Source organism: Lupinus angustifolius, chromosome LG07 (assembly GCF_001865875.1).
Source record: "Lupinus angustifolius cultivar Tanjil chromosome LG07, LupAngTanjil_v1.0, whole genome shotgun sequence".
NCBI classification, from domain to species: domain Eukaryota; kingdom Viridiplantae; phylum Streptophyta; class Magnoliopsida; order Fabales; family Fabaceae; genus Lupinus; species Lupinus angustifolius.
In genome coordinates this window covers 1,242,851-1,261,339 of record NC_032015.1, presented here as the reverse complement: position 1 = coordinate 1,261,339, position 18,489 = coordinate 1,242,851, and the positions used below count along the sequence as shown (strand labels likewise).

General features: G+C 35.7%; 2 protein-coding genes across 2 annotated transcripts; one reads left to right on the top strand and one right to left on the bottom strand.

The window, feature by feature from the left end:
- Nucleotides 1,757–4,659, top strand: LOC109351556 (IRK-interacting protein-like). Its single transcript, XM_019593038.1, has 3 exons — nucleotides 1,757–2,149; nucleotides 2,848–4,373; nucleotides 4,484–4,659. Exons 1-2 carry the CDS (start codon nucleotides 1,919–1,921, stop codon nucleotides 4,333–4,335), a joined length of 1,719 nt encoding a protein of 572 aa, XP_019448583.1. The 5' UTR covers nucleotides 1,757–1,918; the 3' UTR covers nucleotides 4,336–4,373; nucleotides 4,484–4,659.
- Nucleotides 5,195–12,223, bottom strand: LOC109352268. Its single transcript, XM_019594177.1, has 7 exons — nucleotides 11,952–12,223; nucleotides 11,661–11,863; nucleotides 11,104–11,548; nucleotides 10,652–11,011; nucleotides 10,401–10,579; nucleotides 6,978–10,280; nucleotides 5,195–6,797 (listed from the first exon to the last, which is right to left on the bottom strand). Exons 1-7 carry the CDS (start codon nucleotides 12,151–12,153, stop codon nucleotides 5,370–5,372), a joined length of 6,120 nt encoding a protein of 2,039 aa, XP_019449722.1. The 5' UTR covers nucleotides 12,154–12,223; the 3' UTR covers nucleotides 5,195–5,369.

Genomic DNA, 18,489 nt, shown 5'->3' with positions numbered 1-18,489 from the left:
GTAAGATTAAAATTAGAGAAAGATCTCATGAGTCATGACATAAGAGTAATGTTGTGTTATAAAGTTATTTTTTTAATCGAGAAGATTAACCTATCTCGATTGCTTCATCATTTTCTGTAGTCAAAACCGAATACTTCAATGTGCTAATGAGGTGGCGACACTAACTCCTACGAGTTGCTCAAGTTCTTGTGATATGAGTTATGTATCCTTTAAATACTATGCTAGTGGCTAGTGCTATGAAACATGCAAGAAAGGGTGAAAAGGAAGTTTCTGCATGTGATGATTTGGTTTGGCCGAGGAATCTTAGATTCCATAAAAGTGTGACGTGTGCATGAAATATATTAAAAAAAGAGGTCACCGTAACAAGAAGGAACTCTATATAAAATAATTTCAGAGGTTCTCAACCATTGTCTTCTTATTATCTCTACTCACATAAGGTCTTATCTCCTTAAGTGAAGAATCTTCGTTTTCAAAAATACCCTTTGAGAACTAGTGTTCATACTAGGCATTAATACCAAAATGATGATAATATATTTTCTTAAACATTGGTGATTTCTATATTTTGAAATTTTTTTTGTTAACATTTATCATATTACTAGTATTCATCTTTCATTTGTCATGAGATTTATACATAATTACCAATTTTTTTTGTTTCTCACATGTATCCTCACACTAGAGGCAATTTTGTCCGAGTTGAGAATATTCACAGGTACGTGGAGCTAACTTTCTCAGCGAACATCTTTCCATCCACAAGACTCAAACCCGAGACTTTGCTTAAGGGAAATCAATCATGTACCACTTGAAACAGAATTGCCAATTAGCTTAATTAAGAAATTCACTTTTATGATAGTATCTATATTAACATATAAAATGTGATGCATAATTAGTTCAGAGCCCTAAAATCTTCACCTTTGGACAAATTGGCATCCACACAATTAGGGGTTACAAAAGAAGAAAGATAATTTTCCAATTGGAGTAAGTTAAAAAGCTTTCAAAATTTTCCAATCCGAACTAAAATCCATAAATTTGACCTTAAACCTAATGCTACAGTTTGTGCTTTAAGCATTTGATACAATATAAGATGCCTTCTCTATTCTTATAGGTTTTTAGTCTAAGATAGAAAAATGGCCAACCACTTGAGAAAGTAATCGACAAATAAGGACATATACATGTAAAAGTTCTAAACCAAAAGAAGCATGGTGGGGTCTAAAATATTGTCTTTTCACTTCACATAACAACATGTTTTCATTATGAAAAAGGTACCAATGTTGTATAAAGTAACATACTCATTTCATTAACTGTAATCATTACACAAGGCACATGAAGTATGAATGAATGAGTATTCAAGGAAAATATCTTGTTGACAATATCACCAAATTAAAAGCTGAAATGAATTATTTGATTACAGTTGTGGTGGTGGAACATAGTGGAATGAGAACTCCTTATTTTCCTACTAAAACATTCATGTCAAACAGTGTTACACCATTAATGAGGATATTCTGTTTCCAAAATTTACTTCTTCATGTTCTAAACTAATTATATTCCACCAAATAACATAAAAATATTACTTTATTTTTTATTTTTAAATATGTGACAACTTTTTATTAGTCACATTAGTCACAGCACATAATGTAGTGTTCTGGTAATTTTTGGAATATATGGGCATATTGGTAAAATTGCTTCACAGTGCTGATATTAGAACTTAGAAGAGTTCATATTCCTTCTCTCTCTCTTATCCTTCACATACTATGTGAACAAAGACAAAAATCTTTGAACTTAGGTTGTCCCATTCTATTTTCTGGTTCTCCAAGGTTCAAACTTTAGATATAACCCTTCAAATAAAATCCATATCACTTGTTCATACAAGAATAAAATTCTGAGAATATTTGGTGAGACATATTATCTTGTGTTCTATTTCATGGCTGCAACTGCAGCACATGTTTTCAAAGACAAAAAGAACAATAATGGGAACCAAGAAATAACAAGGCATGAAGTTCAAAGTGCCATAGCCAAAGCAGTGGAGCTAAGAGCTCTTCATGCTGCATTGATGAGAGGAAATAACCCAACCAATGCAATATTCTCATTCCCTTCCCCTGCTCCACGTTCTGTTTCTCACTTCTCTGCTCATGATTACCCTGTTTTCACTCCAGTAAGTATCACTTTTCTCTTCAATTTTGACTTAGCTATTTTTTTTTAATTTTTTTCTGAATAGGTATAAATTTTTTATTGATTTCATATTAACACAGCTAGCACTATTGCTGGAGTTATTTATGAAATGTGTTTGTTCTTTACTTGTTCATCATGCTATGGACTAAATTCTAACATTGTTGAATTTATGTAATATGCAATAACTCTTAGTATGCTTCCTCTAATATTCTAATTCTTGTTATTCTTCTATTCCCTGAACTCTGCTACCCGCAATAGTTAATTAATTATGAATGTCATTGTTGTTGCGGTTATATCATTATCTTATTCAATCTCTTTGAAACAGAAACAAAGTTTAAAGTTTTGACTTTTGTTACTGCTTATGATTACTTCTTTAATTTCCTGTTGTGGAAGTTTTATGATTCTGTAAGTTAACTGAACTGAATCAGAGGACACTTTCACAACTATGATGTTTATTGCCAGTTGAAAAACTAATATTATGTTTTTATCTCTCCTTCAATATCTTGGTACTATCAAGGATATTCCATACCTTTTGGGTAAGGAACTAATTCTTTTTGGGGTGCGTGACTGCCCCTCCCAACAAGTGTCGCTCCGAGGAATTGACACAAAAAAAAAAAAAACGTGTATTTGTTTGACTTGAAAAAATTATGGACAGTGACTAAATGTGAGAAATATTGACAGATCTATGAAGATGGCTTAGTCTACAATCAAAACTCCGTGAAAAGCCTAACAATATCAACAGGTTGGGATGAGAATGTAGAAGGAAACAGCTTAGAAACCATTGTAACAGATTACAAGGAAAAATCAAGTTTAAGAAATGGACTATCTCATCATCTATGTCCTGCCGATGATGCCGCATCTGTAACTGGGTCTTGTGCGGATCAAATTACAGTTCTTCAAACATCACCTGCCAATGACTACTTCAAGTGTAGATGGACAAACGATTCTGAGGATTTCAGGTCCGTATCCTCCTGCAATAAAGGCAAGCCTACCATCAAAGCAAGTGAATTTGAGAATGCAAGGAACAGCAAGAGCTCCAATATTGTTGTCTCAGTCACTGAATCCCAATCATCTTTTCAATCCCAAACCAAAGGTAAGGGTCTGATTTCACGCATGTTTCCTCAGTTAAAGAGGAATAAGAATGGGAGTTCCCCGAACACTGCAGAATCTGAGGATGTTTCTCAGGTTCTTAAGGACTTGGGAGTCATGTCACTTGAAACATTGAAGAAAGAGCTGGTGGAAGCAAACGAGAATCGAGATGCGGCCTTAATGGAAGTTTCTGAGATGAAATCTTTGCTCATGGAGATGAAACAAAAGCTGGAGTACTTGGAGAGTTACTGTGAAGAGCTGAAGAAAGCTTCGAAACAAGCCATAAATGCAAGGGATTCTCAACTTTGTGAACAACTTAATAATCTTCCTCAGAGAGGGAAATCGTTTCATGAGAATGGAGAGAGTTTGATGCCTATGAGTGAGGAAGTAATGGTAGAGGTATTCTTGCAGATAGTATCAGAGTCCAGATTATCAGTGAAGCAGTTTTGTAAGACCATTATAAACAACATTGGTGAAACTGATCGCTCTTTGGCACAAAATTTGAACTTGACTCTTCAACCGAATAAGCTGCCTATGAAATCCAAATACTCAAAGGCAGTTCTATACCATTTTGAAGCTTTCATAAATCAGTCTCTCTACCAAGACTTCGACAACTGCGTGTTTCAAAAGCATGGCTGCCCAAAATTCTTAGACCCACAGCAGGATCGCCAAGCACAGTTCTCGTCGTTTGTTTCCCTCAGGAACTTGAGCTGGAATGAGGTACTGAGAAAAGGGACAAAGTATTATAGTGAAGAATTTAGCAAGTTCTGTGATCAGAAAATGAGTTGTATTGTCACTCGTCTAAGTTGGAAAAGGCCTTGGCCTGAACAGCTCCTTCAAGCGTTCTTTGTGGCAGCAAAATGCATGTGGTTGCTACATTTGCTTGCCTTTTCATTCAACCCACCATTGAGAATTTTAAGGGTAGAAGAGAATAGAAACTTTGATCCTCACTACATGGAAGATATGTGTCCAAGGTCACAGGGTCCAAGCCGGGTTAAGATCATGGTGATGCCTGGGTTTTATGTTCAGGATAGGGTCTTGAAGTGTAAAGTTCTTTGCAGATACAAGTCTGCAGCCTAAGTAAAACATGGAATAGGTTTTACTTCACTGTCCATTTCTTCTTTCTTTCTTTCTTTCCTTTCTTTCTTTCCTTCTTTCCTTTCTTCCTTTCCTTTCTTTCTTTCTTTCTTGCTTTCTTTCTTTCTTTCCTTCTTTCTTTCCTTCTTTTTTTCCTTCTTTCTTTAGTCTCTTTCAATTTGAAGTCTGTAACTAGCCAAATGTATTTCATAACTAATAATCAATAGTCGTTCTAATTAGTTTAATCTACTGCCAACTCAAAAATGGATGTTGAATGATGGTTCAGAGTTGCAAGGGATAATAAACTCAATAGAACTTTTTCTTGCATATATATGTTCCATAAGGAAGGGTCAGTTGTTTTTACCTTTTAGCATAGAGAGAACATATACAAGATGCAGACATGGAATCTTCTTACTGTCCAAAGCATAGTTACATGGGTTTTACCATAGTGCATACTCCTTAAATGTTTATAATTTGAGTTCTGGTCTATATTTACATTGGTGATCCAGGTATACATGTGTCATCAACTTTTCACAAAATGAATAGTAAACTAAGTTGTCAAAGCTTCTATGAAGAAGAGCAATCTCCTCAGTCTTAACATAAGTCCACAAGATTTAAAAAATGACACCATGTTAATCTTTTTAGGGACTAACTTTGTGGCATTCTAAATCTTTTAGGAACTTGAATTTATACTATGTGATTGTTGTCTCATCTTTAAGAGACTTATTTGATGCATTTTTTCTTTGGAGGACAAGTTGATGATGCTTATATTTTAGAGGACCTCTAGTTGATGTTGAACTCTATTAAAAAAGGTGAAACTAATGAAAAGAACCCAATTTCCAAAAATAAATCTGAGGGAAGATTTAAATGACTATACATACAGATACAATCGAACATTATTACAGTGAGATTCTTACAACATGAGTTAGAGTGAGATTATAGTTGTTCTGTAAATAGTACTACTTATTCTAATACACAACAAGGCACTAGGAGTGCATTATGATGTAGCATAATAATATCACCACTCTCAGTACTTTTCATATTGGCCTAATGATTTCTTGTTTCATGGCAAGTGAGAGTGCACTAAGATTTCCCTCATTCTCCACTTTCACACCTGGCATGACCACTGCTCTACTCCCTATAAAGCCATATTCTCCTATTTTGATCTCTCCAAACTTCACCATCCCTTCTTTACCTTCATATATGTGACCAAAAAGCAAAGCTTCTCTTCCTACACAACCCCCTCTCTCAATCTTCACCATTTCAGGGTTTAATAATGCTCCATTGCTATCTACATAAACTGGATGATCCATGTCTACATCTGCACCCATCAGCTTCATCCACAGAACAAACCAAAATGAACCACTTGTCATGTCCATAAAATAATCTCCAACTAAAGTTCTAATGGCCTGCCAAGTGCTGTCCATGATGATTCTTATACTCCATATAGCCACTGTTTCACCTGCTTTCTTTCTTCCCACAAGAATCCACTTGGCTATAACACACCCGAATGCGGCTAGAGCACCTGAGAGAACCCAAAACAAGGGAAGTAACCAAACATTCTTAAGCTGAACAGCCAAGTTCAGAGGAGCATAAGCTGCTAAACCCACCACAGCATAAGGTAAAACGGTTTGTAGCATTGGCTGAGTGAAGAGTGCTGAGAAGATTTGATACCATGTTCTGGTCAAGGTCACTTTTTCATGCAATGCTGCAGCCAAATTACCAACTTGGGATTGTGATCCGATGTACACACCACCCTCTTGGAGTGTAGAATTCATTGGACAAATTGAAAGTGCACCCAGAATAACATTCTTTTGGAGAAGAGAACCAGGGAGAATTAGGCTTTGACTCCCAACAACTGAGTTATCCTGAACCTCAATTTTTCCACAAGCATATCCGTTGGAGGAATGAAAACCGGTGATTATCCGGCTAAAGTCACCAAGATGGACACCAGCACCAATTGACAATAGTTCTGGGTTTGACACTGGGTTGATGGCTCTAATGGAACAATGCTTGCCAATTTTTGCACCCAAAAGGCGTAAATATATGCAGAAGGCTTCAGTTCCTGAGAGAAGCCTTGGAAATCTAAGGTGACAGGACACAATCATCTGATGTCTAAGCCAGGTTTTGAATTGAGTTTGCTTTTGATTGGATATGAAGAGACGAGTAAAAGCACCGGTGAGGATGATGAGTATGAGGCCATGAAGTAAGTTGGCACTTGCAAATGAAATGGCAAAAGAGATAGGATTTGATGGCACATTGGAAAACATGGTGGCATATGCAACAATGGTGAACGGGATCCAATGGAAGGCCCCACATATGCAAACAAATGAGAAGTGTTGGAATAATGGAGATTGCTGGGAGAATATAATATATAGGAAGTAAGCAATAGCAGAAGCAAGAGAGCTAAGAAACCCAACAAGATAGATCCCCATAAAGTAGTACACAATCGGCAGCTCTACATTCTGAAAACAAAATGATAAGGTGTCAGTTATGAGTTCAAGCTTAGATTTTTATCTGTCCTAGTGGTAGCATTATAATGGAACTTAAAAGTTAAACGAATTGCATTGCAAAAAAGGGAAGAAAATCCAGTTCATATAAAAAATGTGTATGTTAAAAGTATCATAGTCTTACTCAAAATGTACCTTATTAACATTATTAAACTTAGCATGTTTGTTCCCATCATGGTCTCCTTCAACCTTTTGCAGAGCCTGTACCTCAGCACCTTCTCCAATAACACTTCCTTTTTGAATAACAGCATAAGGTCCAATTGAAGAATGTTTTCCAATCTTAATAGGACAGAGACTTAGAATCCCACTTTTTACCTCATGGCTTTGAACCAAAGCACCTTCTGCAATGACAGCTTCATCTCCAATTGAAACCAAATTTGGGTCTGTGATGTCAATTGTATCTAGCAAGACTGAGGATCCAATTTTGGCGCCCATCATCTCAAACCAGTATTTTAGAAACACTGTTCCTCTTAGGTGTACTGCCAGAACTTTTGAAGAAATTCCATGAATCTTATAGAGTGCCCACCACTTAACAAAATCCATTGAATATATGGAAATTTCAGGGGTAATGGCATAGTTTGGCCTCAGGAAAGGACTTCCAAATAATGAAATGCAAATGCAAGTAGAAGCAATGCAAAGAATCCAAGCAAGTGGCGCAAAAGTCAGGGAAATTAGATACTCTGACCCGGGAATCCAATCTACCGACTTGCTGACACTAGGAATTGAATTTAGAAAAGCAGTGATGGATAGGTAAGCAGGAGAGGTCAGCATGAAAGAGATATAAAGAAGTGCTACTAGTTGAAGTAAATGGATACCCAATTGGCGTGACTTGGATACCTCCACAGCCAGTTCAGGAGAATCAATCTCAGTGTCTGGAACATAGGATGTAGTGCTTGAAAGTTGAGGCCGAGGCTTCAATGCAAGATCCTCAGAGAAGTTAGCCAATTCTAGAATGTTCGATGCAGTGAAAACATCTACTGCAGCAATTGGCGTTCCCAGGAAATCTGATAGTTTTTGAGTTGCTTTAACTACACCAATCGAATCAATTCCATAGGATGTCAGGTTGTCTTTGACTGAGATGTCGCTGGTTCGAATTCCAGTCTGCTCAGAAATAACCCTTTTCAAGAATTCTACAATTTCATTTTTACTAATCCTTTTGCAAGGTGCAGGTTTACTTCTCTCTGGAACATTAGATGGATTGCTTGTAAGCTGAGGCTTAGACTTCGATAGAAGGTCTTCACAAAAGTTGGCTAATTCCAGAATGCAGGATGATGTAAAAACATCTACAGCTGCAACTGGCATTCCCATGAAATCTGAGATTTTCTGAGTTGCTTTGACAACACCAATTGAGTCCATTCCGAAGGATGTCAGGTTGTCGGAGACTGAGATGTTTCTGATTGGGATTCCAGTCTGCTCAGAAATAAGCCCTTTCAAGAAGTCCACAATTTCATTTTTACTGATCCTTTTCCAAGGTGCAAGAGGTATACTTCTCACTAACCGGGGCCTAGGCATTTTTCCTTCTTTACATGTCCCTGTACTAAATGGCCTTACCAAACATTTCTTTGTCAAAAAAGGCTGTGGACTTTGTGGTGCCAAGTTCAGTGTTTCATCTGTGAACTGTTTGATACATTCAAATCTTTTGATTTTTCCTGATGTTGTTTTGCTGATGGTTCTAGCCTTTACCAACTTGACAGAAGCGACGCTGACTCCGTGTTCTTCTGCTACACGAGTCTGAATTTTCTCAATCACATCTTTGCTAACCAGTTTACCTTCCCTTACTTCAGCAATCACAACCAAGCCAACCTGATCAGAACCATCTGGAACTAAAATCCCCTTTGCTGATAAAACTTCCTCTGATACACCGATGACAGCACAGCAACCAGGACGAATAAATTCAGATGAACTCTCAACTGTCTTTTCAACATCTGCTGAGTAAATATTCCTTCCAGCAACAATAATAAGATCCTTGATTCTTCCAGTGATGAATAACTTCTGATCTATTATCCGTCCCAAGTCTCCGGTTCTTGTGTACTTACGTCCAGGATGATTCTGAAGCTCGTTCCTGAAGGTTGTCTGACTCAATTCTTCCCTTCCCCAGTATCCTATTCCTGCACTAGGACTGCTAATCCAAATTTCTCCTTCCTTTTCATTTTTCTGAACCTCTTCACAAGTCTCTGGATCAACTATTCTGATGTCAATATCTGCATCCTCTGGGTGAATATACCCGCAACAAACTCTTCCCTGCCAATCAATAATAATAGGCCGACCTTCTCCAAATGCACAACTTACGAAGACACTATTTTCTGCTAAGCCATATCCAGGAGCCATCACCTTTTGAGACAAGCCAAAAGGAATGGTTAGCTTAATAAATCTTTTGAGAGTCTTCTGTCTCACTGGTTCAGCAGCAACCATGAGGAAGGTCAAGGATGAAAGGTCTAAGTTTTGAAGCTTATCCTTGTCAGACTCCAATCTTCGAATCAGTAACTCAAAGGCAAAGTTAGGGCCAGCACTATGAGTTGCTTTATACTTGCTGATAGTTTCAAGCCATAAGAGTGGTTTCTTGATAAATGTCAGTGGTGAAAATAAAACTGCTGATCCACCACTTACAAGAGATGTAAAAAGTCCCCCAATCAGCCCCATGTCATGATACTGAGGAAGCCAACTTACTAGCACTGTCCTTGAGGTACTCTTGTATCTACTTCGCATCAACTTCACGTTGTGAATAAGCCCACCATGAGTAATCATGACTCCTTTAGCATCACCAGTTGAACCTGACGTGAATTGCAAGAAACATATATCACCAAGTTGAGATTCACTTTGATCATATAGATGCTCCAAAACCATACTTTTGGAGTTCTTGACCCATGTATCAGTGTGCAGCCACGGAAGATTCGGCCACTGAGCTGAAGATTTCCCATTTTTTACAGCTAATGAGATGAGATTTTTAAGTGAACCTGCACGGACTGCTGAGTGATAAGCTACTGATGATAAAATTGCCACTATGCCACATGACTTGGCAATATTTTCAATTTTCATCAGTGCTTGTCCACCACCTCTTTGCATGGGATCTGGAGGAAGAACTGGGACTGGTATCACTTTAGCTCTTAGGCATCCAAAGAAGGCATCAACAAAATCCATACCGGGGACATAGACTAGAAGAACCTTGTCACCAGGCTTGATAACTGGCTTTTGGCTTGTTAAGAGCTTATGAGCAATGCAAGAAGCATTAAAATGCTGTTCTCGATATGTCCTCTGGCATATCGGTATTCCTTCTTCATTGATCCATGTATAAAGAGTTCTATTTTGAGTGATTGGATGAGTTCCCCAGTGCTCTAGATAGCTATTCAGATTAGGCAGATTAGGAAATTGCACTCTTGGCAATTCACCTAATTCTTTGGGCTCCTTTCTCTGGCACTCAGTTTGCAAGGGGAACAAACTCTGCATAAGACATGCTTTTATTAAGTGCAGGTCCATTTGCAAAACATGACAGTCCAAAGTGTATAAAAGCTTGAATTTTCCAATCATGATTGGTCAAAATATATGCAAATGCCGAATTACCTTAGTGTAAGGAAACAGTGAAAAATCATTGCTGTTTGCAAACTTTTTGCAGATCAGAGCCATGGCATAAGATGAATTTCTCTCTGTAAGCTCAAACGCCATAAGCCCGCCTACGTAATAAGTATTCCTTGAACCTTGAAGCTCTGATTCCAACTTTTCATAGAATCCTTTTTTCATATCTGCATTCAAACTTCAGAATTTAGATGCCTAACTTGGCAAAGGAAAATAGAATTAAGAAACAAATGAAATACCTCGGCTGCCAACATGAGGAAAATACTTAAAGCGGCGTTGAAGAATGAAATTCTCAACCTCTCCCCCCATGGCTTCTACTATCTTGATTGCAAGCTCCATAACAGTCGGTCCCGTAATATCAGTAGCGTTGCCATACGACCAGAGCAAGAATATATTGGAGTCAGCATAAAATTTCTGTAGTGCAACTGGATATCCAATTGTGCTAGGATCTTCCATATATTCACTAAAATAATAAAATCCAACGGGCAAATGATCTAGCCCTTTAGATTTTAAAACAGTGGTGTAGTAGTCATTTGTTTCAACTTTGCTGAACAAATCCTTTTCAAGGTCACTCGCATCCATTACTTCGGTTTCGCATTCTGCAACAAGACTTGTTTCATTAGGTATCAGGCTGAGAAAGAAACAAAAACCTTACATAAATATGGAGCAGTGTGAAGTCTGCATTACATACCTATGCAAGTTGATGGCAATGATCTATAAGTTCTTCCATACTTTAATGGAAATGAACCAGAGATTATGATCTTATCAAATTCCAAAGTTTCAACCTCACTCAAGCTCTTGATATTAACAGTAACTACATCCAAGCTCCGCCTGATTGCCAATACTTCCGTGTCGTAGCGAAGATTTAAAGGTAGTGATTCAGCAATCTTCTGCCAAAGACTTGTATATCCTTCTTTAAATCGTCGAATTTTACCAGCCATGGATGTTCTAGTAAACTCATGAATGTATGCATAAGGCATATCTTGAACAAATCCATACCCTGAAGCAGTGTAACCATAAGCCACAGATTTAGGAACGGATTCAAGTCCACGACACTTCAGATATTCAGATGTTAAGTCAGAGGCAATGTCAGCAACAGAATGAACCCCTATACGACCACTGTTCCTCACTTTTTCCTGTCATTATCACAAGAAGAATTAAATTCATTCAAATATATATCAAGTCATAGAACTATGAAATAATGTTTATGTGTCCATAACATACTGACAGTAGAGATTAGAAACTAACTTCAATTTCTAATGTAAGTGACATAACAGATACATAATCATCAGCAACTTTAATATCTTGAAATTTTCCAGTGGAAGGGTCAATAACAGCTAGCTTGTGAGAATCCAATTCTTCTAGTGCAGACCCTGTCTCTTTTGCCAAGTGAAAGATGACTGGAGCACTGTTTGCAGCAATAACTTGACCACCAAGATCATAAATTTTTCCTGCATGGGCACACACATATATATATAGTCAAAACACAAAACTCATAGTTGAATCAAGTAGAGTGTAGAGAGTGCTATGAAGGTATACCTTCAATTTCTAATGACTCACACATGCCACCAAGTGTATGATGTTTCTCCAAGACTGTGACATTGTTATAACCAAGCCTGGCTAATGCATAAGCAGCTGATAAGCCACTTGGACCAGCACCTACTATACCGATTCTGGTGTTTACTCGAAACGAAGGATGAAGCTTGGAGAATTGGTCATCTATTGATCTAACTGGATCCATCTTGTCTGAATTTGTAATGTGTTGAATCTGTTGAGATAAATGGACAAACTCAGTTCAACTGCCTTCAACTTCATACACACAAAAGTGTTGTTAGGAGTTGGCAGAGATAATGTAAAATGATTTGACATGAAACTTAAACTTATTACAATTACCCCAAGCTGATGCAGTAGAGAGTTGTCGTGAAATATATAAATAACATAAAAATACATTTGACAAAACAATAATCATATTGGTCCGCTCCCCCTTAAGTCCACCATGTAAGTTCCGAACCATATGCTTTGATACCACTTGTTAGACTACGCTCGACCGGGGCAGGGAGTTCCATTGTTACCAGGTATAGGAAGAGTGAAAGCTATAAGTGAGACACCACGTCTCGAACCAAAACCTTAAGACATTAGTTCCATAAGTCTTTTCTACTTATAAACTTTTTCACTCCTCCCCCCGCATATCCAATGTAGGACTTCACACTTGAGTAAACCCAACAATTCAACCCAACAATTCATAAGGGGAGGGGATTTAAGCATTCTTGTATGCTTCTACCCTTGACAGAAATATGAACTGAACGGCTAAGAAGCAACACCAAACTGAACTTAAGGAGGGTTGAACAAAAAAAGCTCTTTTCTGAACCAGGTTTTTTCTTCCACTATTGGAAGTTGGTAAATTTAGAAAATACATTTCACATTAAGGAAAACTAGAAATGTTTAGGGAGGAGTAGGAGTTAACATATATACCTGAGAGATAAGAAGTATGCAGCAGTGTATAACCGATGAGTTGTCAATTAGCTTGGTGAGTTGTATATAGCATTTGCTGTAACTTCAACTCAATGTTCGTGCAAGCAAAACCATTGTAGTTAGTTATGATCACATTGTGTGTCTTTCTTTTACTTATAGAGGATGGAAAAAGATGAAAGGGTACGTATCTGAGTAAGCATGCAACACGTTTTGGTTGATCCAAGTGGATTCCAAGTGGCAAATAGGAAAAGTGTCAAAGTATCATGGACAATAGAGGACGTGGCTAAAGTTCCACACTCTACTAAATTGGTACCTCATGAATGAATTCCTAAGAGTAGAGACAAAGTTGGAACTTATTCACCAACCTTGCTTGTTTCACTGACTCTGAGAATATCATCACCGTTTATCTCACATGATCAAACATAACATTTATACATACTCTTATATAACTATCATATTCCTTATATAGGTAGTGGCAACATAATTGAAGAATCCCTCTGCATGGCTTCAATCTGAGCTTACTCATTCAATTAGCTTATAACCATGCAATATGTATTGATTGATAGTGTAATATCTATATGGACTATGGGTATAAAGATTTATACTCAGTCTTTCATTCATCATTCATTTATATTTTTTACTAGTGTATGCTGACTCTGACTTCCTGAAAGAAAAACGTTTCACTTTCATCCAAATAACACAAACTTCATAGAAGAACCAAAACTTAGGTGGTTCATTTATTGACACCAGATTTTGTACATCATCGATATTATCAACCTAACTGGAAAAAAATGCAAATGGTGGTGTATAAAATAAGTTTTAGCCTTTTAGGCAATGTTATTTTGATGCATAAGATTGTATATTGTAGGATCAAGGATCTAACAGATGGAAAAGGAGAGCAGAAAGTAACAAAAACCAAAAGAGAAGTAAAGAGGAAGTTCAAAAGTTGATGTAAATTACCAAACCCAAACAAAGACATTGTCATTCACCTGCTTCAACTACCCAGTGACATACAATGAGAGGAAATGAAAATGCATGAGTGAAAATGTGAAAATGTGAAACTTGAAATGAATGAACAAGTTTTATTTGAAGTTGAAGCACACATTGGAGTGGAGACATGCTACTCTCCAGTATTGGAGACACCAGTACTAAGGTAAGATTTCGACACGTGGTGGAATAAATATTAATGCTCTAAATTTAAAATTGAATTTTATTTTAATTATTAAATAAAAAAACAAAATAATCTGGAATACAAAGCAGAGGGGAAGAAGAAGAGAAGTCGGAAGAATTAAAACCTACATCCTTTAAATACAACCATATTACTTTATTCTTTGTTGTTTCAACTATCAAATACCCAATCTTTCTAGGCTCTTTCTCTCTGTGTTTGGTGAGTGAGTGAGTTTATAAAATTTTAAGTTTTAATACACAGTGCTTGAAAAGGATGAAGATGAGAAGAAGAGTAGTATAAGGTATGGAGGGAAGACACCACTTTTCTCCTTCTCTACTATATTCCAGTTTATTTTGTTTTTTATTTAATAATTAAAATAAAATTCAATTTTAAATATAGATCATTAATATTTATTCCGTCACGTGTCGAAATCCTACCACAGGAGCCAGTAGGAGGGATATGAACCCGATCCACACGTGTCAGGGATTACGGTTGGTCGTAGGAGGGGCAAATAATTTTAGCTAACTGGTGTCTGAAATGGTTGAAGTTCACTACAATTCTTACTTGCCAAAATGCAAAATAACCCTTTAAACTGCAAAAATTGTGAAACTTAAATCAAACAAAGGGATTGATTCACATATTTTTTCAAAACAGTAAGCTGGTTTGCATCTCTATGTTAGTTGTTTGTTTCACCCAAGTACTATCCCGTTGTACCTCGTTTTGGTACATGCTATCCACCCAACAAACACTTCCCAATTGTATTCGCCATTTTATATGTCATGTTTTTTTGGTTCTATGTGCTTTTTTTAATAAAGATTTTGTTTCATAATCTAAGATCGATATAATTGAGCTTTTAAGTATTATATCAGAAATTCAATTTTCATTATATGAAAAAAACTTCCTCGGCAAGAATTGAACTCCATAGACGGGTTGAGATGAATCTGTGAACTTTAATTTGCAGCCTTCATATCCGAATCATCATTTACTAAAAGTCAGTGCCCTTCATCTCCAATATTATTTCACTTCTCCAATGCAATACCTAATATATATATACATATATATGTGTGTGTTGTTCTTTTCTAAATTTCATTTTTGTTTTACTTTGTTGCTTTAATTTGGATGCATATATACGTAGAGAAACTGAAGAAGGAACTTAACAATGTGGAAGCTGAACCAACCCATGCATGCATTGCATGTAGCTAATGAAATTGAACTTCTTACGTACCCTCACCCTAACTCATCCTTCACATAAAATAAAAGAGAGAAAATTTAATTATAATTGGCAATAAAGGTTTGTTCAATTGTACTTGATGCAACTTTCAGAAGCTATTGTTGCCTTTCCTATGTCACTGCCAGCATTGTTTGAGAAGATGATCACTAAAATACGAAAATTATCCTTGACTATTTAATGCATCAAAATGGAGGGCCGTTAAATTTGTAAAAGATATATGGACAGGACAAAGAGCTGGATTACAAGATAAGTACTTTTTGTCTTATGCCATTGTTGTGTGGTTGATGCACACCATGCAGAATCATTGTTGTCCTGAGTATTGTTTCATATGAATATTTTATGAATGGATAATGTGAAATTTACCATAATACCCATTCTGCTATACGATAGTTCTTTTTTCAAAAAATAAAAGCAGAAAACAATATTTCCTTATTTTAGTATATATATCATGATTAAGCATAGAAAGTTATTCAATGGGTACAGGAAGGCATGCCACTATGGTCTGTGTGTGGTTATTCACTGGAATGAGGATCAGTTATCACACTTTTCTGTGTCTTATTGTGTCTCAATTCAATGGAAATTTGACACATATTAGAAAAGAAAAAAAAGTAGAGTAAATTACACCGACACCCCTGAGTTTTAGCGAAATTACACAAACCACCCCTCACTTTTCTACATCTACACAAACCCCATAATTTTTATACTTTCATTACACTGATCGCCCCTGCATGAGAAATAAGTGTAATTTTTTAAACAAAAAATGTGATAAATGCAATTAAGTTAAACAAAATATGGTATATTGTGGAGACAAGTCCCAATAATATATGAGTCGATACCTCATTATTATTTTTGGTCTATTACGATATAGTATAAGAACAATTTAAACAATATCTCTCTAGAATTGTTCATGCATTTTATAACAAAAAATAATAAAGATACAATGGTTTGTATATTATTTGGATTTTTCCTCACAATATACCATGTTTTGTTGAACTTAATTGCATTTATGACATTTTTTTGTTTAAAATATTACGCTTACTTATCATGCAGGGGTAGTCAGTGTAATGAAAGTATAAAAAATAGTGGAGGTTTGCGTAGGTGTAAAAAAATGAGGGGTGGTTTGTATAATTTCATTAAAACTCAGGGATATTAGTATAATTAACTCAAAAAAATATAACATAACATTTTTATGTGATTTAGTGAGATATGATTAGCTTAGGACATGGTGACGGGAAAATTTCAGGACAGAAGATCTGGTTCTATTCAATAATGTTATTTGAATAAAGTTAGGTCATGGATTTGGTTCTCCTCAATCAATCAGTAAATAAGAACGTGAAATTTAGTATTTGTTAACTAGATAATAAAGTGGCAAATACATGCATAGATGATAGTAAAAATTAATTTTGTAGGTTTCAATCCTCGCATTGGAGGTAATCATGTCTAAACCAATAATATCTATAGATATATGGAACTAATTCTCTCAGTGAGTATTTTTTCTATACACAGAAGTTAAATTCGAGACATCACTTAAGAGGAATCAAACATATATACCACTTGAACTAACATCTGCTAAAAACTTCTTTCTTTACAGCATGTGATCAACCTTTTAATTTTAGGTTAGATATTTCAGTAAGATTTCAATGTAATGGTCCATAGGGTTGAGAAAGGACATAAACAAACGTGTTAAGGGTGAATGATACAACGTTCCAAGCGCAATCAATTGGGCTACATTTCGGTATGGACCACGACCACGTGGAATGTGGTCCAGCCCAATCTGTTAGCTACTTCCCCCATTCCCATTGGCCATTTCATAGACATCAATTTTGAAATGAACTTCTCTCCCATATTAGTCTCTCCGGTATTGGAATTTATGGAGAAGATATTTTTATATGTTTTTATTTATTTAATTAAGAAAATTTGTATTCTTAAATTTTTTTAGATATCATATGTGATAATTTGTATTTAGCTTAAGTTCGATTTGTTTGTTTAATGAACTCAATTTTTAGTTCAAGTTTGACTTATTTGATTTATGAATCAAGTTTGTTAAGTTAAATAACGAGTCAAGTTTCGAACGAATACTGAGTTGATTCGATTTATAAACTATCCTACCTAGTACATTTGTTTACCAATTGAGGAAGGAATATGGAAGTCACTCAATATTACTTTTAGTAGGATGCATATACTTTAAACAAACATGCAAAAAAATGCTGTGTTGGTTGCTATCAGATGTCTTAAAAGTGTTGGTTGAAAATAGAGTAAATTATACTGACACTCTATGAGTTTTAGTGAAGTTATATAAACTACTCCTCACTTTTTTACACCTACACAACTCTCTCATAGTTTTTTATACTTTCGTTACACTGATCACCATCCCTGCATAAGAAATAAGTGTAGTCTTTTAAACAAAAAATAAATGTGATAAATGCAATTAAGTTAAACAAAACATGATATATTTTTGGTTCGTTACACTATATTATAAGAGCGATTTAAACAATATTTCTTTAGAAATTTTGATGCATTATGCAACCACCAAAAATAATAAAGATACATTGATTTGTATATTATTTGGATTGGTCTCCATAATATATCATGTTTTGTTTAACTTCATTGCATATATCACATTTTTTGTTTAAAAGATTACACTTATTTCTTAGGCAGGGGTGGTCGGTGTAATGAAAGTATAAAAAATTAGGGGAAGTTTGTATAAGTGTAGAAAAGTGAAGGGTAATTTATATAACTTCTCATTGGGTCAATGTAATTTACTCTTGAAAATACTATAAAGCATATTTTTTTTTAGAGAGAGCCTAATTAAGCATGTCATTTACTAAATAAGTAAATATAACACTTCCATATAAAAACTTAATTGTTTTAATTCCCTGACCAACATGTTACTTTGAAAATTTATGGATTGGGAAGTCCCTAATCATCCCTAAATTTAGCATGATATGTGATTTAGCTTCAAATCTTAAAAGTATGCAAAAAAAGACTAGAGTGTAGTTCAGACCCAAAAATAGTTCTCGATCTCAATTCAAAAATATCCTTTGAACTTGCACGTTATGCTTTATAAACTTCCAAAACATGTGTGAAAATGACATTAAACTTTCTTTAAGAGGTGATACTTTTCATCGAATTTTAATGTTTTAGAATTTAGACACTTGCAAACAATTTTGCACACCAACCAAAGTTCATAATATCATCATCATAAG

Bases quoted from the DNA above. Each gene is read 5' to 3' on its own strand.
- LOC109351556 (XM_019593038.1), top strand. From the start codon at position 1,919: ATGGCTGCAACTGCAGCACATGTTTTCAAAGACAAAAAGAACAATAAT. The intron at 2,150-2,847 runs GTAAGTATCACT...AAATATTGACAG, and splicing joins ATTACCCTGTTTTCACTCCA to ATCTATGAAGATGGCTTAGT.
- LOC109352268 (XM_019594177.1), bottom strand. From the start codon at position 12,153: ATGGATCCAGTTAGATCAATAGATGACCAATTCTCCAAGCTTCATCCT. The intron at 11,549-11,660 runs GTTAGTTTCTAA...TGATAATGACAG, and splicing joins CACTTACATTAGAAATTGAA to GAAAAAGTGAGGAACAGTGG. The intron at 6,798-6,977 runs GTACATTTTGAG...TTTTGTTTTCAG, and splicing joins AGTTTAATAATGTTAATAAG to AATGTAGAGCTGCCGATTGT.